The 23,093-nt window shown below is 35.7% G+C and overlaps 2 protein-coding genes across 3 annotated transcripts; one reads left to right on the forward strand and one right to left on the reverse strand.

Annotated features, from left to right (window-relative positions):
* Nucleotides 1-1,038: 1,038 nt before the first annotated feature.
* LOC125247859 (major histocompatibility complex class I-related gene protein-like) lies at nucleotides 1,039-7,698 on the forward strand. 2 transcript variants are annotated; one of them, XM_048159382.1, is made up of 7 exons: nucleotides 1,039-1,163; nucleotides 1,398-1,646; nucleotides 1,820-2,086; nucleotides 4,394-4,666; nucleotides 4,753-4,863; nucleotides 5,372-5,401; nucleotides 6,238-7,698. In XM_048159382.1, exons 1-7 carry the CDS (start codon nucleotides 1,109-1,111, stop codon nucleotides 6,264-6,266), a joined length of 1,014 nt encoding a protein of 337 aa, XP_048015339.1. In that variant the 5' UTR covers nucleotides 1,039-1,108; the 3' UTR covers nucleotides 6,267-7,698. The 2 variants fall into 2 exon arrangements, with proteins under 2 accessions (XP_048015339.1, XP_048015340.1); XM_048159383.1 differs by having other exon boundaries at nucleotides 1,055-1,184.
* Nucleotides 7,699-17,928: 10,230 nt separating this feature from the next.
* On the reverse strand, nucleotides 17,929-22,664 carry LOC125247858 (hereditary hemochromatosis protein homolog). The gene is made up of 7 exons (XM_048159381.1): nucleotides 22,388-22,664; nucleotides 21,578-21,829; nucleotides 19,627-19,899; nucleotides 18,753-19,031; nucleotides 18,548-18,667; nucleotides 18,364-18,396; nucleotides 17,929-18,238 (listed from the first exon to the last, which is right to left on the reverse strand). Exons 1-7 carry the CDS (start codon nucleotides 22,440-22,442, stop codon nucleotides 18,222-18,224), a joined length of 1,029 nt encoding a protein of 342 aa, XP_048015338.1. The 5' UTR covers nucleotides 22,443-22,664; the 3' UTR covers nucleotides 17,929-18,221.
* Nucleotides 22,665-23,093: the final 429 nt, after the last annotated feature.

A 23,093-nucleotide genomic window follows, 5' to 3' on the forward strand; every position in this document is an offset into this window, starting at 1 on the left:
CTCCATTTGTTTTAACCAATACAAAATTGCGAAATTCAGACACGACTTTCTTCACACGTTAATAGTTCATTTAATGCGGGTTTTATGGCGTTATTATAATGAAAAATATCGAGAGCGCATTATTGTATCACGAGAGCGCATTAAATACGCGAGCAGGAATCTCTCCGCTCACAGGCGGATTCACTTGCACAAAACTGGACGCGCGCGCGCTATCGCTCAGATATTACATCTGCGCGCTCAAACTTTGTCCTCCTGCATGCAGCCGTGAATCTATCTTCTCTCCAGGATTTAATGTTGCCATAGGCGCAACATTATAAGCACCTACCGGCAGAAACATTAATCGGCGCATATGCCAAGTTTGCCAACAAATGTAAATCAATATTTACATAGCGTAATAGTTGTAAATGTATCTGTCTCATGTGTCTCGCAAAATCACATCTACTGTCCTACAGATCAATAGCCAGGTGGTCACCCTAAGTCATGTATTATCATGTTTCAGAGACATGGCTCTCGAAAGTGTGGGGGAAACAACAATTTTACAAAAGAAAACTTGTAAATTGACATTTCTTCAACTTTAATCTGTCCTTTTTTAATTTTGGTTTATGAAGATGCAAAACGTAATAAACAAAAATCTGAAAATAAGTCAATATTTATTTTGTGCACATGAAATTTGTGTATTCGGTTTTGTTTTTCTTGACGTGGTTAAAAAACGAAAAAGGAATGGATGCAAAAGTACACGGACCCCATACACACTGATTTTTTTTAATCTCTATTATTTACTTAATCATTGAGTATCTCTCTAAAGCTACTAAAATAGAACAACAAAATGATCAAGTAGTCTTTGATATTTGTTTCTCTTTTTCTCTGTGGATTTTTAAAAATATTTCCTGTTTCAGACTATACATAAGGTTATTTTAAAAAATAATCCCACACCCCCAAGTCACATGTTTCTTCCTCCACAGCCTCTGCTCTGCTGTAACATGATATCTGAGAATTTTCCAGGAAATAAAACTTGCAACTTGCTTGACTTGTTACAAACCTCTTTCCTGGACACATTTACTAAATGTGGCAGTAGAGGAATACAACTTTTTACCAGCTTGAGAACAGCATGATATTTTTTGTTTTTCTGTGTGTGCTGTCATTTCCAGCAGCTGTTTTTACTGGTAGGATTTGCCTTTAATCAGGTAGTAAGTGTTGTGTGTTTTAATTGTGTATTTTAAACAAGTACAGTTACAGTCAGCATGTTGAGATTCAACCCCCCCCCCCCCCCCCCCCCCCAAAGAAAAAAAAAAAAATATAATAAAAAAATATATATATAAAAAATACTGCTTCAGTTTTGTTGTGGGATGTCAACATGCTGACTAACTGAAAATGACTTTTATTACTGTTTCTTACAGGTTCTCACTCCTTGCAGTTCCTTGTAACTTGCATTAAAAGAGAGGCACCACTTCCTGAATTTAGTGTTTTATATATGTTGGATGACATCCCAGTTGGATATTATGATTCAGAGACGAGAATCTACATTCCAAGAGGAAATACTACAAATGAAGATGAGGAGGTTGATCACATAAGTTATAACATAAGGGAATTTTTGCAACCTATTATTTTGAGTAGACTTGCAGGAAGGTTTGTGAACAAAACAAAAGGTAAGTGCAAGTGGAAAACATACAAGTGATATTGAGACAAAATTTGCATGAATCAATATATGCAATGTTGTAATTTCTTAAAAATAACACTTAAGCTTCTAAAGTTATAAAAAAAAAGTGAAATGCTAAATTTTGGTGGTATTTGTTTAGAATATTCTTCTCAATCTTAACAGGTCCTTTGGTTCATCAGATGTTGAGTCTGTGTGAAGTGTCGGACAATGACAAACCTGGGCAAATGATCACTAAGATTGCTTTTGAAGGCTCCACTACAGATGAAATACGTTTCATTGATGACACATTAACACATCAAGGCATTGAAAAACAATCAACACTACATCTAGAGATATACAGATATCGTCATGCGACTGTACACTACCCACGCTGCACAACAGGTCTCAGAAAGTACCTTAAAAAAAGAGGAATGCAAGGAAAGAGGAGAGGTAAGCATCTACAGTGTTTCTCCAGTCTTCTGGTGCCATAAGAAAAGCAATTATATTTTATGCTGCTTATGGGCAGAGGTGGGAAGTCCAGGGATCAAAGAGTAAAAGTCCTGCCATATTTTTATTCCACCCACTGAAGCATTAATGAGATAAATAAGTGTTTAATTGAGTGATGATTGACCATTATTGAAGACACCTGATGATAACAAGCAGAATCACCAAAGGAGAAAATCACAATGTTTAAGTTACCATCATCGAGATCAGGGTTTGCTTTAGTTGAGCTCTTGACCCTTAACTTTTAAATATAAGATTTTGTTTGGGCAGTTTTAACTGCATTAAAACCAGCCAGACAAGTAAATAAAAAAAGATGATCAGGTGGTGTTGGTTGTTTTCACATAATCATTATTTGATCTGAATCACTGAACTCATTTAGAGCCCAATTTTAGTTAGATTTACATTATTGATTACAGCAGCACTGTGATTCTACAGATCAACTTTATCAATACAATTTTTTTTTTGAAAGTTATCCTTACCACAAAAAAAAAAAACATTATTTTAGGCACACACAGACATCAAGAATCAGCGAATGAATCTCAACAACGGTGACAAGCAACATATTCTGATAAACAGATCAACTCTGAACATTAGAAAACAAGCTACTAAAAAGTCACAGAAAAACAGCAAAATTTAAATAGTGACAATAAAGAAAATTACTAAGACAATTCAGCTCATAATTTATTCATGCAGCAATGCATGATGGGAGGCATGGATGAATTTTGATTGGTGGCACCCAGAATGCATTGCAACATGCTTTATTACTCTCTGCTGAGATTCACACACTGATTCTTGATGTCTGTGTGTTTAAAGGAAGCTTTTTTTTTTATCAGAACTTAAAAAAATATATATATTTTTGTATTGCTGTACTGCTGTAGAGTCACAGTGCTGCTGTAATCATTAACGTAAATCTAACTCAGAACTCCACATCGTGACCGTCTCTGAACGTTCTGGGAAAGTTACTAAGTGACAGGTTACCCCGCTAAAAATTTTACGTTCCCAGAACATTCTCAGAATGTCCCCACTTGTGTAAGGATGTTGTCTAATAACGTTCCCAGTACGTTCACGATGTGGAGTTCTTTTAAGAACCCATATGCAGAATCTTGATATCTTTGTGAATCTACATGATCCCTTCTGAATTTCTGCATAATGACAAAAACAATCAAAATATCAAAGCAGGATTATATTACTACAATAACATGAGAGAAATACCACATACAGAAATCATTGAATGATGATGAAATCATCAACAAAAAACAATTAAAACTATTTAAACAGATTTTCTAAAAGATGCGCTTTAGAAACACATAGTTACGACAATTGGATAAAAATTAAAGTTAAAAAGTCAAGGTTCAGGAGCCCAACTAAAGCAAGCGCTTACCTCTATAATGGTGACATTTATAAATTTTAATAAAACAACACCTCATTAAGAAGTTTTGAATGAAAGAAATAAAGTCAGAGTGGTTTGTAATAAGTGAAGATGCTGATATCTAGAGAGATCTGTTAGTGTTTAATGTTCTCTTTCTGTTATAGTTTTGTGAGGTCACCATTGTGCTGGAGAGTAGAGCCTGTGCTTCAGTCAGTGATGATCCAGAAACACTGATGTTCTGCTGCATGTTACTTTATTTAAAGACAGTAACTGTGTAGTTGCTGATGCAGTGATACAGCAGTTACATTAGCTCATGCATGTGCTGTTGTCAGCTAATGACTTACTGCAAGAGATTTGCATTTAAATAAAAGGTTTCATAACAATAAACCAGGAAATACCCATAAAGAACATTTTTTGTAAGTCATTAAAGAAGACGTGTTGGTTTGAACAGCCACTTTTGTTCAATTTAGCTCTAATTTTCATTTCAATTTTTTTCACAAGGGCAGCAGGGATGTTCTGAGAACATTTCCAAATAAAATATGTTTATAAAATATTTCAGTACCACTGTTTTGTCTTAAGATGCACTCCAGTAAGGCATATTTTAAAAAGGTACTTAAATGTCTTAATTGAACTAAGGCCCAATCCTGGCTTAATCTAAGCCCTGTCTGTGAAACAAGGCCATAACCTTCAGAAAATGTTTATCATCAAGTTCAGGAGATCAAACTAAATATTACTTGTAAGAATTAACAAAATGTTGTGAAAAGAGTCTAAATTATGCTATTTCTTCAGTGTCTTGATTTTAAGTCTACTGTAGAATACTAGTATTGTATAATTTATTACATAAAAGATAATATCCCTATATTCATTAGTCATTTTCCTCACAGTGAAACCACGAGTCAGGCTCTTCAAGACAGAACTGTCTTCTGGGTTTAGTGTGAGTTGTTTGGCGACAGGATTTTACCCTCGTCACATCAACCTGACCCTGTTCAGAGATGGACAGCCTGTACCTGATCATGAGATCACTGGAGGAGATCTGCTGCCCAATGGTGACGGGACGTACCAGATGAGGAAGAGTCTAGAGATCAGTGCAGACGAACACAAATACACCTGCTCTGCCACACACCTCAGTCTGGACAACAAACTGGACGTCACTTTAGGTAATCAGGTCTTACAGAAAACATCATTTAACAATCAAAACAAAAACCATTAAAGTCAATCACTCAGTCTGTGGTTCATGTTTCAGAGTATGATCACAAGGAACCATTTAAATCAGTGATTCCTTCGATTCTGACAGTTTTGGCTCTGACATTGGTGTTTGGAGTTGCAGCTGCTATATGGAAAAAACGATGTGCAGGTACAACAAGAACTGAAAGAAAATAAAACGCCTAGTATAGCAACAAGGGATAGTTCACCGTAAAAAGGAAAATGCTGTCATCATTTACTTACGCTGATGTTGTTCCAAACCTGTATGAGTTTTTTTTTTTTTTATATGTTGAACTTTTTTTGAAGAATTTTGGTACCCAGACAGTTGAAAGGAGCCACTGACTTTCATAGTATTTTTTTTTTTCCTACTATGGAAGTCAATGGCTACCGTCAACTGTCTGGTTACAAACATTCTTCAAAATATCTTCTTTTTAGTTCAACAGAAGAAAGAAACTCATACAGGTCTGGAACAGGTTCGAAAAAAATTTCATTTTTGGGCAAACTATTCCTTTAAAAATTGTTTTAAAAAACGTGTTTAGAATAACATTAAGAAATTTGTCATTTTTTGGGTGAAGTATTCATTTAAGAGAAATCCAAGATAAATATTTGAAATGTATTGTTAATAACAATAATTCTCTCTTAATTCCTTTGGTGTTTAGACTCCTTAAAAAATGGTTATTCTAATCCAAGTAAGTACTTTTAGTTACTACTTTATTTGTTAGTAAATAGAAGTTTTGCTTTTCTTTACATTAGTAGATCAGATTATATTTTGTCCTCATACAGAACACATTTTGGTTTGGCACAAACAATGTTTATCCTTGTTGCACGTGAATCTAATGTAGTCCGGCCCGTTTTGTTCATGGTTTCAGAGCATGACAGAATGTCACAAAACCAGACCATGTTGGCATCTTATTTGTTCTGACAGATGTTTGTGCTAAAATACCACAGAGTTAGATTGGTTGCAATGTAACACACTATGCATTAACTTCCTTGAACACTTGAGAGCGTCTGATGTTAGGAAACATTTGAGTAAATATAACCCAAGCCCAAACAGACATCATGAAAGGTGGGGATTTTCAGAGTGAAGCTGATGCTGGCCACATGGTGAAACTCGACACACTAGGGTCTGATTGGAAAAATACTGCTTTCCCGTGTGAACATGTTGCATTTACTTCCTTATCCCATCCTCCACTGTATAAGCATCTTTTGTGATCAAATAGCTCGGCTTCAATTCCATCTCAACTTTACATTTTCTCTTTAATCTGGCCTGTTATTAATAGTCTAAGACACTTTCTGACATGTCTTGATTATCAGTCAGAATATGTTCACATACCTGCATACAACTTTATATTAGATTTATTGTTATACTGTATTGATATTAAATGATTATACTAGTCTTGTTTTTGTAATGTTGCTGATGTCCTAGATTATGGTTACTGACTAGACTTCCAGATTTAGTAGGCTGTGTAAAATTTGAGCTGTAATTTCTCATGAACAATCACTAAATATTATATTTCATTTTCAGCATCTGAAGAAACTGTGGGAACAAAATAAAAAAAGATTATATAATGTCCTGGATGAGTGAAATATCTTCAAACAATGAACAAAAAATTCAGGATGCTCATAAATGGATCATACATCTTTAACAACACAATTAACAAACTACAGTGCATAAATCCACTTGTTACATATGCACACAATACCAAACGAAGGAAGCATAATGTCTGTTTGGTTTTCACCTGCTCCATGAGGAGCTATATTCTGAAAATGCTAATCAACGCTAGGAAACTGCTGGAAATGGACGGTGCATAGTGTCTTTACGTTGCTGCTTTGACAGTGTTCTCTGACATTGGCTGATTGCCACAGCAAGTCTCACAAACACAAAAACTTAAAACATTTACAATGGGTATTTTTAACACATGTAATTTTCGCAGTTAAAGGTTGCATACACTGTTAGACCTTGCCGGGCTTTTTTACAGTAAAATACTGGCAACACTGTCGCCAGTTATTTACTGTAATCTACAGTATGTTACTGTAAAGATACCATGCACTAAATTAAAACTCGTGTTACCTCATTTCATTTGCAGAAACCAAAGGCCTCAAATTGTCAGAGTGCCATTTAAATTTACAAACTAATTTTTATTATACGCTAATAATAGGAGCATATCATCACAATGAACTTATTTCTTTAGAATTCAATAAAAACATTTTAAATAAAAAGACTGTCACTGCACCAGCAACTACACAGTCACCATCTGTTAAATAAAACAACATGCAGCACATCACCATTGTCTCTCGATCTTCTCCTGAACCTAAGCACAGGCTCTACTCTTCAGCACAATGGTGACCCACAAAACTCAATTTTACAGTAAACTACTGGCAACAGTGTTTGTAACTGTTAAATTACATTTTGTGAGTGTGTCTTTTTATCTTACACCTTTAACCCTTTCAACCCCACAGGAACATCCTCTAGTGTCCACGCTACAGAGTAAAAGTAACATTGACGCTGTGTTGCAGTGAGATAATTAAGTTTATACTTAAGTGATGTTTGAGCATTAATGATGAACACCTGCTGTTAACAAGCAGAACTACTGAAAAGAGGAACAAGAACAGAATAAATACTAGCAGAAACTACAACTACGAGCAGAATTACAACTGTCTTCCAGCCATTACACATTATTACACTTATTACTAACCAGTTTAACTTTACTTCTACAGAAGATCTTATTGAGAATTAACAGAAGTTTAGATGTTGATATTTTGGTGAAAATGTTTGGTTTGATGTTACCATTGAGGAGATAAGCGTTTGCTTTAGTTGAGCTCTTTACCCATGACCTTCTAATACATCAGTTTTATTTTTTTCTTTGACTGATTAAACTGTTCAAAAATTGTTGGTGATAATACAACCATCACATAGTCTCTTGAATCACTGAATTCATGCTTTTTTTTATCTGTTGTTACAATATTAAAGGTCCTGTTTTTTTTGAAGCTTTTATTGTGTTTATAGTGTGCAATATAACATGTGTTCATGTTTCACGTGTAAAAAAACACAGTATTTTTCACATAATTTACTTATCTGTATACCGCTGTTTCCACTGTCATAAAAACGGGCTGATGACTTCCTTGTTCTATGAAGTCCCTCTTTCAGAAATACGTAACGAGTTCTGATTGTGCCAGCGGTTCCTGTGTTGTGATTCGACAGCAGTTTAGCGCATCTTGCCCGGAAAGGTCACGCCTCTTACCATAACGTGGAGATGCACACGCTCAGTGTTATTGTAAACATGTCTTTAATTTTACCCTATCAATTTGAGCCGGAATCAGACCCGGTGATTGGACTGCGGGATGAAAATAACAGCGTTTCGACGACATGGCGTGTATTCCTGTGGGCGGAGGTTAGTCAAAAAACTGTTTTAGTGACGTCATTAAAGAAGGAAGTAGAGGGATGTAGTCCAAACTGGCCGTTCGATGTAGGCGACTTCTGTTAAATAAAATATCTCGCTTGGCATTGAACTTTGAGCTTTAAAATTTTACAGATTTTATTTATACTCTAACAACAACATTACACACTAACTAAAGTTTGAAACATGGGATCACGAAGAACGGGACCTTTAACAGGCTAATATTTTTCATTATTGCCACTGTGAGACTACAGCAAGAGATCCAACAGCAGTCAGCTAAAAAGAGACAGCTGCATCAGTATTTAGACACACACAGATATAAAAATCAGCACATCAATTTCAACAATGGTGGCAATAAAGCTGCATAATTCATTCTGGAGTGCATGCTGGGAGTTTTGTACTATGCGTTGCAACATTAAACTTTTAGATGTCACCATTGTTGAGATTCATATTCTGATTGTTGATGTCTCTGCTGTGCAAGTTAAACAGGAACTCAAAGTATTTTATGCGTTATAAGGGCTAATATATTCTCATAAATAGCTGATTACTGAAACGTTGCTTGTTTGTATGCTGTTGAATCACAGATATAGTACAATCAATAAAGATAAATTACCCATTTAATCAAAGACTAGACACAGAAATAGATCAGTGAATTAGACAAGCCCAGGATGATTACAGAATCATCACAACAGCCAAACACCTGATCAACTTTACTTTGGCCTTTTGTGTTGGCCAAATGTGTTTTTTAAACAATCAGTTACAGCAGCCAGAGAAAGCTAATGTAAAAGAGTCAAGAGCCCAACTAAAGCAGACACTTTTCACCACGATGGTGAAAACTTAAATACATTTTTATTTTCAATAAAACATCAACATCCATATCTGTTCATTCTCAACAAGAACTTCTGAACATGTATGAAAAAAATAATGTCAAACTGGTTTGACACTGAAGTCAGTTGTAGTTCTTGTGTTTCTGCTCGTGTCATTTTTCTGGTCTTGTTTCTCTGTTCTTCAGTGTTTCTGCTTATCAGGTGTTCATAAAGTGTCTGAATTCACTCACTTCTTTTAATTAACTCTGTCAAGTGGACTATATAATGAACTAATGTAAGGAATAGTGAATGAGGGTATAGGGTGTGATTTAGAACACAGCCTCTGAGTGTCGACTTTGAGCATTGTTAACTAACGGTATATCCCTGTAGGCTATTTTCTCGAAGATGACAAATATTACCCAGAATGCAGTGTTTTCTACAGTATATTACTGTTTTAATGGAAAATGGTTTGTTACTGTCAGAATTTGGCTGTTTTTCTACAGCAAGGTCTAACAGTGTATTCAAAACAATAACAAAGGCATAGATGACACTGTGAAGGAGTGTGGAATGATGGGAATCAAGGTATCTTCCGTTCATTCATTTTTTGGGGAAAAACAAAAAATGAAGAAAAAAAACCCTGAATTTAGGCCAGTTAAATTAAGTTGGTGCAACTCAATTAAATTGAGTTTAAATGAACTTAAACAGACTATTATGCCTTACTAGATGCCTTAAAATACTTGATTGGCATTTATAATTCTGATGTTTTTTCTGATGTCTTTCTTTAGGCCAATTCACACCGCACCGACAAAAGCCAACAAACGCCAACAAACTCGTCTGTTGGAGTTTGTTGGATCGGTGTGATACCCCTCTTGGTATCTGTTGGCGTTGGTCGGAGTTGGTTTTCACCCGACTGAACATGTTTAATCGGCGTTTGTCGGGTCGTGGAATGTCTGCGCGGTGTGAACAGTTTTCCAACAAACGGCAACAAACTCTGACGTAATCTGACTTGGCTACGAACCGTTGCCATGGCGATGAGGCAAGTCCCCTGCAAAGACAGCTTGATCGCGCACGCGCCTCACGCACACACAACAACATGCAGCGGAAATGTGACATCGCAGCTTGTTTGTTATAAAAAATAAAATACAGTAAAAAAAATAAAAATATACAAAAGGTAGAATAGTCCATAGTGCAATCCGTGCCATTCAGCAAGAGCAGCTGCTCCACTTCACCGAAAGAGTGGTAACGTTATAACCACCATGAGAGCAATGCAGGTTTGCCTTCAGTTTCGTTTTTAATAATTCGTTTTGGCTTGTTTAGCTCTATGGTTTAGCTACATGGTTGTATATGCTTATGGGTCTCGTTAATAACGCGAAAAAAAAAAGTTTAAAAAGTTTAAAAACCAACCTACAGCGCTTCGGATTTTAGGTTAGTATTTTTGTTTTGCCTCATACTTTAATACAATGAAAATATATATGATACTATATTATTAATATAATAAACTTGCCTGACAATGTTGTTAACATGGTTACATATGTAGTTGTGGAATTTTCCCAGTCAGACGTCACTCGTTGGTCAGTGTTTGTTGGGGCGGTGTGAACATGACAGTTTTTTCTCATCGAATTCTAAATCCAACGGCCAACTTGTTCGTTGGTGTTTGTTGGTCCATGGGTTTCAAAGACGTCACTTCCGCTATGCCCGCCGCCATATTTGTGTCCGGTCACAGCTGCGCGCTCTGTTTAAGTCTATGGTGACAGCAGCTACAACTACCAGAGGAAGGCCAACAAAACACTCTCAGAAGGTTCACAACAAATTTACAATATGTCTGGGATATGTGGTGCTGTTAGCCATTTTAACAGTCGTCAGAACTACAAATTTATTTGATCCCAAAGGAGTTAGATCGGCGGAATTATTGGCTTCATTCAAAAAGGACCACACCACTGGCAGCCAAACAGCAATGCACAACATTAATAACTGCTGGGACTGTCATTTACGTAACTTTATAACGAGAACACTTTTGTAATAAAATGTTGTGAATTCTCTATGTTGTTGTTTCAGCGTGTTGTTGTGGGAAGAGGGCGTCTACTGGAGTTAAACATTGATTACATAACTTGTTCAAACTTCACTTGTGCATTCGCGTCATTTTGTTCTGATAAAACTTGTAATATTAATTTTATGAAGTATAAATATGATATTTATACACATATAAAGATGTGTTTCGTTGAGGTAAATAACCCACAGAGCTGAAAGTAAGGCAAAACATTAATATGATTGGGACTGTCTTATAAATTATATTATAATCGTATATACTTGTAACATAACGTTGTGAATTATTTGGGCTTATTTGCTGTGTTTCTGAGTTCCATGACGTTACTTCAAGTTCATATATGCGTGACTTTGTGCAAATACTAGTTGTAGTATTATTTTCATTTTGTATAAATATCTGAATTATTTTATATAGGATGTGTTCCGTTGAGTTAATTAACTTTGTTTACGGGTTTTTATTCTCTTCAGCTTTAGCGTGCGCAGCTCAAACAGCAACGATTAAGTCATTAAAATGTTTACAGTAATATTAAAACTTTCATGTTTTTTTAAAAAAAATAATGCATTATATTTAATAACTAGCTCTTATATTGTTCTCGTATTATATTCAGCAACACATGGTTTGATTAATAAGGATCACGAACAATAACAGATTTTTTTCTCAAATTATCTTATTTTTGATAACAGTTAGCCTATTATTTGAGCTGCACGCGCTGAATGAACACTCGTAAAATGAAGCACTTTGCTAGAAGGTTAACTCAAAGGAACACATCCTATATAGGGTAATTCATATATATTTATACAAGATAGACATAAAATTACAACTTATATTTGCACAAAATCATGCACGCATCATGTACTTAAACTAATGTGATCAGCTCATGTCGTGAATTTGTTCATCCTGTAATAACACGCCGAAACACAGCAACTAGAATTCACAATATTTTAATACAATATTATATACAATTATAATGTTATGTAAATTACAGTCCCAGCAAGTTATTATGCGTTGCTGTTTGGCTGCCAGTGGTGTGGTCCTTTCTGAATGAAGCCAATAATTCCGCCGATCTAACTCCTTTGGAATCAAATAAATGTGTAGTTCTGACGACTGTTGAAACGGCTAACAGCACCACATATCCCAGACATATTGTAAATTTGTTGTGAACCTTCTGAGAGTGTTTCGTTGGCCTTCCTCTGCTAGTTGTAGCTGCTGTCACCATAGACTTAAACAGAGCGCACAGCTGTGACCGGACACAAATATGGCGGCGATAGAATACAGTGACGTCACATGAAACCCATGGATAGTCCAGGGGGTCAGAAAGTAGAAGTCCTGCCATATTTTTCATTCCACCCACTGAAGCAGTGTTAAAGTTAATGAGATAATTAAGTGATAAATTGAGTGATGATTGACCATTATTGAAGACACCTGATGATAACAAGCAGAATCACCAAAGGAGAAAATCACTATTTTTAAGCCACCATCGTGGAGATGAGTGTTTGCTTTAGTTTGGCTCTTGACCCTTGACTCTTAATATTAGTTCTTGTTTGGGCTTTTAACTGAGTTGTAACAACTAGACAAGCAAAGAAAAAAGAAAATCAAGTGGTGTTGGTTATGTTTTCACATAATCATTATTTGATCTGAATCACTGAACTCATTTAATTCTGAGTTAGATTTATATTATTGATTACAGCAACACTGTGATTCTACAGCACAAGATCAACTATAATACAATACAATCAATATAATCCAAAGGATTTCACAAAAGTTGTTCTGAATAAAACAAAAAAAAAAGAATCCTTTAGGCACACACAGACATCAAGAATCAACATATGAATCTCAACGACGGTGACAAGCAACATATTCTGATCAACTCTGAACACTAGAAAACAAGCTACTAAAAAGTCACAGAAAAACAGAAAAAAATAAAATAGTGAGAATAAAGGAAATTACTAAAACAATTAAGCTCATAATTTATTCATGCAGAAATGCATGATGGGAGCCATGGATGAATTTTGATTGGAGGCACCCAGAATGCATTGCAACATGCTTTTTGATGGTCACCACTGTTGAGATTCACAGGACGATTCTTGATGTCTGTGTCTCTACCTGAAAGTGTTTTTTTTTTTTTTAATCAGAACATCTTTTGCAAAATCCATCAGATTATATTGATAAAGCTGATGATCTGCTGTTGAACCACAGTTCAATAATGTAAATCTAACTCAGAGATTGAGCTCTAAATGAGTTCAGGTCAAATTACAATTATGTGAAAACATAACCAACTCCTGATAATTTTTTTCTCTTTGCTTGTCTGGTTGTTATAACTCAGTCAACAGCCCAAACAAGATCTAATATTAACAATCAAGGGTCAAGAGCTCAACTAAAGCAAACACTCATCTCCACGATGGTGGCTTAAAAATAGTGATTTTCTCCTTTGGTGATTCTGCTTGTTATCATCAGGTGTCGTCAATAATGGTCAATCATCACTCAATTTATCACTTAATTATCTCATTAACTTTAACACCGCTTCAGTGGGTGGAATGAAAAATATGGCAGGACTTCTACTTTCTAACCCCTGGACTATACACCTCTGGGTGTGAATTGGCCTTAAGTGATTATTCTGCTGAATATTTGGTTCTAAATTGTATTTTATTTTATCTCATGCTCACTAATTCTAATTAAAATTTAAATGAAAATTATTTTGTTTTCAGTATCTGAAGACAGTCATGAAACAACATCAACACATAAAACACAACAGGAGGCCCCACAGATGAGTGAAACATCTCTGAACTAGTAAATGAATGATCTATCCCCAGCCAATACAGCATGGTGGGGCCCAGATGGGTGTCACCTGGGCAGCCTAACTGGGGGCCAGACCTTTTTGTCCATGGTTTCCATGGAGGCTCCACATGGGTTAGCCCAGATTAACTGAACACTGCTCAGTGTGTGCACTACAGGCTGTTAAATGTAACACAGAAACATGCTGGAGTTAATGAGATAATTAGGTGATAACAAGCAGAATCACTGAAAGACAGAGGAACAACAAGAACTACAACTCCAGCCACAGCCTTCGATGAAATCAACTGAAGATAAAAGACATTAAATCTCTCAAGATCTGATTAAACATCTCCACAAACAGCATTACCAGCTTCACTTATTACTAACCAGACTGACTTTATTTCTGACATACATCTACAAAAGTTGTTATTGAGAATCACCAGAGGTTTAGATGTTCATGATTTGTTGAAAATACGTTTGGTTTGATGTCACCGTGATCGAGGTCAGTGCTTACTTCAGTTAGGCAGTTTGACTCTTGACTGTTTTAGTAATAGCGTTTGTTATGGCAAGAAAAACAAGAGACAATGTAGTCAGCTGTTTGGTTATAAAAAAATAATAATTGTCATTTAGTGGTTTAATTCACTGATCTAATGACTGAGCTTTTATGAGCAAGATGTGTTTAACTTTGTGTTAGATCTCTTCTAGAATTATAACAATAAACACATTTTAATCAGAAAATTTACAAAACACAATGTTCACTAAACACTTCAAACCTCCTGCAAGTTTCACTTACACACAGACATCAAGAATCAGCGTATGAATCTCAACAATGGTGACATGCTTCATGGTGCAATGCATTCTGGGAGCCATGGATGAGTTTTGTATGAGGCACCCAGAATCAGAGGTGGAAAGTAAAAGTCCTGCCATATTTTTATTCCACCCACTGAAGCATTAATGAGATAAATAAGTGTTTAATTGAGTGATGATTGACCGTTATTGAAGACACCTGATGATAACAAGCAGAATCACCAAAGGAGAAAATCACTATTTTTAAGTTATCATCATCGAGGTCAGGGTTTGTTTTAGTTGAGGTTGAGTTGAGTTTTAACTGTGTTAAAACCAACCAGACAAGTAAAGTTAAAAGATGAGCTGGTGGTGTTGGTTATGTTTTCACATAATCATTATTAGCCCAGTCTTAGTTAGATTTACATTAGTGATTATAGCAGTACTGTGATTATACAGCAGAAAACCCAGTTTTTTTTTTTTTCAAAATAATTCAAAGGGTTCATCAAAAGTTGTTCTTAAAAATAAAAAAAAGACACACAGAAATCAAGAATGTGTGCCTAAAAGAAAGATTTATTTATTTATTTTTTTGGATCAGAAAAACTTAAGAAATCTTTTGGATTATATTGATAAAGCTGATCTTCTGCTGTAGAATCACAGTGCTGCTGTAATCAATAATGTAAATCTAACTAAAATTGGACTCTAAATGAGTTCAGTGATTCGGATGAAATAATGATTATGTGAAAACAACCAACACCTGATCATCTTTTTTTTCCTTGGTTTGTCTGGCTGTTATAACTCAGTTGAAACTGCCCAAACAAAATCTAACATTAAAAAGTCAAGGGTCAAGAGCTCAACTAAATCAAACCCTGACCTCGATGATGGTAACTTAAAAATAGTGATTTTCTCCTTTGGTGATTCTGCTTGTTATCATTAGGTGTCTTCAATAATGGTCAATCATCACTTAATTAATCACTTAATTATCTCATTAACTTTGACACTGCTTCAGTGGGTATGAAAAAAAATATGGCAGGACTTTTACTTTCTGACCCCTGGACTTTCCACCTCTGCCGTGAACGGACCCGTATCGGCGTCTACTTGCGCGCAGTGACGGATCTGTAATGAAGGCGGATCGTGGACCCCGCCCAGAGGTGTATAGTCCAGGGGTCAGAAAGTAGAAGTCCTGCCATATTTTTCATTCCACCCACTGAAGCGGTGTTAAAGTTAATGAGATAATTAAGTGATAAATTGAGTGATGATTGACCATTATTGAAGACACCTGATGATAACAAGCAGAATCACCAAAGGAGAAAATCACAATTTTTAAGCCACCATCGTGGAGATGAGTGTTTGCTTTAGTTGAGCTCTTGACCCTTGACTTTTTAACATTACAGCTTGTTTGGGCTTTTGACTGAATTGTAACAGCCAGCCAAGCAAAGAAAAAACGAAAATCAAGTGGTGTTGGTTATGTTTTCACATAATCATTATTTGATCTGAGCTCAATCTCTGAGTTAGATTTACATTATTGATTACAGCAGCACTGTGAAACTAATCCTATAACCCTGAGTTTGTTCATCTACCATCATGGTACAGGCCCCAGATCTAGTCAACTACAAAAACATTGGGATAAGAATGAAACAGAAAGCAGAATTAATATTAGATTTTGTTTGGGCAGTTTTAACAGCATGAAACAGAAAATACAATGGATCACTAAAGATGTACTTTCACTAGAGGATGTGATGGAAAGTAAATGCAACATGTTCACACAGAAAGCGGTAACCAAACTGCCGATGAGCCTCGCTGACTTCCAGAAAAATACTATGAAAATTAATGGGGTCCATCAACTGTTTGGTTACCAGCATTCTTCAAAATGTCATCTTTTGTGTTCAGCAGAAGAAATAAATTCAGACAGGTTTGGAACTTGAGGGTGAGTAAATGATGACAGAATTTTCATTTTTGGGTGAACTATACCTTTATTCATTAATTACTCACCCTCATGTCGTTCCACATCTGTAAGACCTTTGCTCATCTTCAGAACACAATTTAAGACACTTTTGATCAAATGGCTATACAGAATCATCTGTAAATCAAACACTGATTCTAAATTGGTTAAGGTGATTTGTTTGATCTGAAAATGTCTTCACATTTTTATTAAAGCAGTTGGGTAAAAATTTCCTGTTGGAATGTTGTTTTTCTGCTTGATAGTAGGTAAGGTTTTACTGTGAGAAATTTTATATAGGGGATAAAGAAAGTAACTATGTTTAATATATTGTCTGTTTGGACCATCTTTGAAAGTTCCTGACATTCTGGTTTTATTTCAGACAACAATCAATCAAATATTTCAATGCTTTAAAGGAATATAAATCAAAGGTCTCGAGCCAAAGTGGCACTGAAAATGCAATGAACAGTGAACTAGACCTAATGCCCATTTGGCTCCAATTCCAAAAATGTAACGTATCTTAACATACTGTAGATGTGTGGGGGCAAGGCATTGTCCTATGCTACTCTTTAAAGATCTTCTCTCCAGATACACTTTATTGCAGGATGCTTGATCTCAGTTTTCGTTTAACAGGAAAATCAAGCCTTACACAAATCAGTTATAGCAACCAACAAAATCTAATATTAAAAAGTCAAGGGTCAAGAGCTCAACTAAAACAAACCCTGACCTCGATGATGGTAACTTAAAAATAGTGATTTTCTCTTTTGGTGATTCTGGTTGTTATCATCAGGTGTCTTCAATAATGGTCAATCATCACTCAATTAAACACTTATTTATCTCATTAATGCTTCATTGGGTGGAATAAAAATATGGCACAACTATTACTTTCTGACCCCTGGACTTTCTACCTTTGTTCCCAGAACGTTCAGAGACGGTATGGGAGTGCATAAGTGCATACGGTATGGGCAGCTTGCATGTTTTGGAAGGCACTATGAATGCTGAAAGGTATATAAAGGTTTTAGAGCAACATATGCTCCCCTCCAGATGACGTCTACTTCAGGGAAGCCCTTGTGTATTTCAGCAGGACAATGCAAAACCACATACTGCAGCTATTACAACAGCATGGCTTCGTCGTAGAAGAGTCCGGGTGCTGAACTGGCCTGCAGTCCAGATCTTTCTCCTATAGAGAAAAATACATCCAAGGCAACCACAAACTCTGTGCCTGTAGCAGGCATCAAATTTGAAATTTTGTGCATAAAATTGTAAAAAAAATTCAGTTTAAACATGTATGTTATCCATGTTCTATTGTGAATAAAATATTGCCTCATGTGATTTGTCTTTAAGTCTTTTAGTTTTCATTTTATTCAAATTTAAAAAATGTCCCAACATTTCCAGAATTCGTGTTGTAATTAGAATATGAAAAGTGGGAAAATCCAAATAATAAGCTGAATGTGATAATAAGAATATAAAAAAGTGTGGTAAAAGACAATCTAAACATTTATTGTGTGTTTTAAACAAACATTATTGTGTAGCGGTATTGCACATTATAAACTTTAAAATAGTATTCTACACATTACATAATAAATGTTACATTTTAACAACATTTCAGTAACTACAAAGATACAAGATTAGAGATAGATTACAAGTGTACATATTCATGGTGTAAAATAAATTCTTACAAACTTCTCACAAAAAGAAAAAAAAAAAGCACACACACCAGGATGTTTTATCTTTCTTAAGCTAATCACGTTATTTTACCTATAAACCTTATGAATCTGCTGTTGCTGAAAAGGAAGTTCAGATAGTTAGAAAATATTCATTTAAATCAAAGATACAGTTAATGTAATGTTGAAATTAAAATTAATGTATGACCAGGGGCATATGAAAATGAAAACATGACAATACTCACTAGAAGCAGAGGAGTAGTCGCTTTTAGAGGAAGCTACAACAAAACACAGGAAATTAAGAGATGGACATTAATCATTTAAAAAAGGAATTCACCCACATTATTATTTTCAAACTTATCTTTATATGTATCTCTAAAAGGAACTATCCTTTATCATTGAGTTTTACAGTTTTATCTCTTGTATTACCTGAATGCCATCTTTTCCTCCATATAATGATACATATAACAGCAGCCAATAACACCAACCCCAGGATCCAAACCACAAGCACTGAAGAAGGAACTGACTCAAATGTTTCCCCTGGATACTCTGAAGTGTGACAAAAAAGGTCACAAAGACATTAATTTATCAGAAATATTATGTGCACTAGTCTCAATTGCACTCATTAGCCTACCTAAATCAACATCCAGTTTGTTGTCCAGACTGAGGTGTGTGGCAGAGCAGGTGTATTTGTGTTTGTCTGCACTGATCTCCAGACTCTTCCTCATCTGGTACGTCCCGTCACCATTGGGCAGCAGATCTCCTCCAGTGATCTCATGATCAGATACAGGCTGTCCATCTCTGAACAGGGTCAGGTTGATGTGACGAGGGTAAAATCCTGTCGCCAAACAACTCACACGAAACCCTCCAGAATCTGAGTTTGCTTTCATGATGAGTCTGACTCGCGGTTTCACTGTTGAAGAAAGTTGAAAAGAGGGCTTAATGCATCCCTGGAAACATGCATTTCCTGGTCTAGACATTGTATATCTCTAGCTGACAGAGTGAGTACACAGAAATGGTAGACTCTGTGCTTCTTGCTCAAGGGTGTGTCTATGCTAACAGGGCAGACTGTCAGCAGTCATAGGCGGGGTTTCCCTACTCTTACGTAGGAGTAGGGTGAAATATCAAACAGTGTGTTCGGAGAGATTGAAAATGATAAAAGGGGATTATAAAAAAAAAGTATTGGGTGGATTTTTACCATTATAGGCTGGTTGTTTACACACACTGTGGACACACATCTGTGTTCAAACACCTTAAAAAGTGAATTTTGCATAATAGGTCCCCTTTAGGGGTGTTTGGAATTTGCCATATTCAAAAAAGGTGTTTGGAATTTGCCAGAGCTCTCTGCAAAGTGGAACAACCTGTCACTCACATGAGATCAACCAATAGCAAACCACAACGATTCAATTATCCAATTCAGATGGACAAAATCAAGTCCCGGCTTCACTCTAAACTTCAGTTTATTTTCTCATCAAAGAATGTTGATGGAAAATATGCTTTTGACTTACCTTTTCTATTGACTTGATTTCTTCTCATTTTAAGGTTAGCCTCCAGAGTTTTCATGCAAAGTGAGTAGTATATTTGTTCATAATGATCTTGGAGAAATTTTACAAATGGTTTGACCCTCTCTGTATTGAATGTAGAACTGAAAGTTTTCTTCTTATTAAGAAAATGCAGCTCAACTACAGTGGATCCTCCAGTAGCACCTTTAGCTGTGATTTGTCCTGACTTCATGTTGTCCAAGAGCTCACAATGAACCAGTGTCTGATGAACCTCAAGATCTGTGAGTGAGGAGGAAAGTGAGTCTTCACTTCACCCCCCGTAATCTGTTAAATTGTTATAATGCTAATATACAACCACTGAATCTGAATATACACTGCTCAAATAAATTACAGCAACACTTTGAAAACACATCATATCTCAAATGGGGAAAAATATCATGCTGGATGTCTATACTGATACAGACTGGGTAATGTATTAGGAATGAAAGGATGCCACATCGTTTCTTGGAAATGAAAGGCCACTGCACCAGCAATGGGTCCAAGGATTTCATCCCAATACCTAATGGCAGTCAGGGTGCCATTCTAGCCTGTAGAGGTCTGTGCGTCCCTCCATGGATATGCCTCCCCAGACCATCACTGACCCACCATCAAATCGGTCATGCTGAACGATATTACAGGCAGCATAACGTTCTCAACCGCTTCCCCCGACCCTTTCATGTCTGTCACGTGCTCAGGGTGAACCTGCACAGAGTGCCAGTGACTGACCTACCAACCAATTCTGGAGTTCAATGGCAAACGCCAATCGAGCTCCACAGTGCCAGGCAGTGAGCACAGGGGCCATTAGAGGATGTCGGGTCCTCAGGCCACCCTCACGAAGACTGTTTCTGATTGTTTGGCTAAAGACATTCACACCAGTGGCCTGCTGGAGGTCATTTCGTAGGGCTCTGGCAGCGCTCATCCTGTTCCTCCTTGCACAAAGCAGCAGATACCGGTCCTGCTGATGGGTTAAGGACCTTCTACGGCCCTGTCCAACTCTCCTAGTAACTGCCTGTAGCCAAAAGGTACAGGTTTAATTAATTTATGGGTGAAATATATTATTATAATAAACCATAAAGCTTTATGATTAATTATGATACATATATCGACCCAAGAGGGAATTATGCACATATATTGTTACTCAATTACAACAAATTATAACCAATTACATATATGATCAGTTCTAATTTAATAGTTGTTTAGAAAGACAGTCTAAGTTTGTCCACCAAACTATCAGTCTCTTCTGATGATTGAGAAAGTTGATTTTCTGCTGTAGAATCACAGTGCTGCTGTAATCAATAATGTAAATCTAACTCAGAGATTGGGCTCTAAATGAGTTCAGAACAAATAAGTATTATGTGAAAACATAACCAACACCACCTGATCATCTTTTAACTTTTCTTGTCTGGTTGGTTTTAATGCTGTTAAAACTGCTCAAACAAAATCTAATATTAAAAAGTCAAGGGTCAAGAGCTCAACTAAAACAAACCCTGACCTCGATGATGGTGAATTAAAAATAGTGATTTTCTCCTTTGGTGATTCTGCTTGTTATCATCAGGTGTCTTCAATAATGGTCAATTAAACACTTATTCATCTCATTAATGCTTCAGTGGGTGGGAAAAAAATATGGCGGAACTTTTACTCTCTGACCCCTGGACTTCCCACCTCTGATTATTTGTAATGTATTATAAAGTAACAAACATGATGTACATTATCACTTACATATAGGACCTTAATTTCAATGCTATTCTCTGATTAATAAGTGTTCCTTTAATTTTTTTGAGCAGTGTATGTTACTGTGGTGTGGGGATGTAAAATCATCCTCTTGCAGAAAGTTAATCAATACTTTAAGAAATTATTCATAAAACATATTATATTTAGTATATCATTTGCAACATGCATTGTCAAACACTCAACTTACTGTTTGTACGATTATGAAATTGTAACTTCAGTCTATAGTCTAAAATATTGTACATATATACACTTATATCCTTGTGATAATTTTCATTAAAAGAATCATTTTCTTCTGTTGTATTTCCCCTCAGAATATAGAGGTTTGTCTCTGAATCATAATATCCAATCATGATGTCATCCAAAATAAATGTGATACTATATTCAGGAAAGGGTGACTGCCCTTTCATGTAAGTTGCATGCAACTGTAAAGAGTGAGAACCTGTGAGAAACAACAACAAAAACAATCAACAGAACTCAAATATACATGTGAAATGCAATAATAAGAGATTCAATAAACTACATCGAGAGAATTAGAGAGAACTCCTTGCATTACAATTAGACCCTAACAAATCAACTTTATGTAGAATCAGCAGGGTTTTTTAATTTTAAAAAAACATTGTTTAATGATTGTAGCAATAATTTAAAATGCCTTGAAATGACCAGATCTTTATCAACAAAAAAAAAGGTGTTCTCAAAAGTGAATTATTGATTTCAACTATTATCTGTTTTGACCTGTAAATTAAGCATAATGTTCAATAGACTTTTAAAAATGTTGGTCTGATGCCTTGTGTTTGGGTACTATTACTGTGACTGAGATTATGTCCATATTCCAAATACAACAAAAAAAGATTGTATTCTGTGGTTATTTGACTACTAATTTAGTAATCAAGCACATCAGTAATCGTAAGTTGGTAATCAAATAATCAGCACATTTACTTTTAAAAAAGGTATAGATGGCAATAATACATTTTAATGCTGTAGTCTTCTGAGAACTTACCCTTTGAAGCAGCTGCTGGTAGTAAAAGCACAAAAAAGAGTAGAATTTTGTCCATATTGTTGCGAATATAGACCTCCGTGTTCAAGAAACTAACAGGAAAATCAGGTTAAATATCCTGATACCTTGACGTACTTCAGTTTTAGTTTTACACTTCCTTTCTGTAATCGGTGTAGCTGAAATGTTTTGTTTATTTGTTTGACTAACTCATACTAACACATATTAAACATGGAGGTTCCCTTTATCTGTTTTATTTTCTGTCTTTATTCACCAACAGGCAGCTCAAATGAGAACTTAAAGAATGTGAATAACACACTGTGGTAACTCAATGGGGGAAAAAAAATGTGTAAAATCTCTGTATTGTACGTTGACTTGTTTTGCTGTCTTTCTATCTATTCTATCTCTTTATCTGTATCTAAGGCATGTCAACGATTGTTGTTGACATTGAGACTAAAGGTCCCAACTGCAAATACAATGACATTCTTTAAAGTGAAAAAAAAAAAAAAGTTTCTTCTTTGAAAATGATGTGAACCAATAGCAGGTAACCAGTAACACTAAACACACCTCTAGTAAATGCCATTCAAATAATGCCAGCATAATAGTTCTTGCTGTCATCTACAATAATTAGTTAATAATAATTAGTGTAGCCTACAAACTGTTATCTGTTGTACATTTTCACTTTGCCCATCAAGGATTCCAAAGTTGTAAC

The sequence above is a fragment of the Megalobrama amblycephala genome, linkage group LG15 (genome assembly GCF_018812025.1).
Source record: "Megalobrama amblycephala isolate DHTTF-2021 linkage group LG15, ASM1881202v1, whole genome shotgun sequence".
NCBI classification, from domain to species: Eukaryota; Metazoa; Chordata; class Actinopteri; order Cypriniformes; family Xenocyprididae; genus Megalobrama; species Megalobrama amblycephala.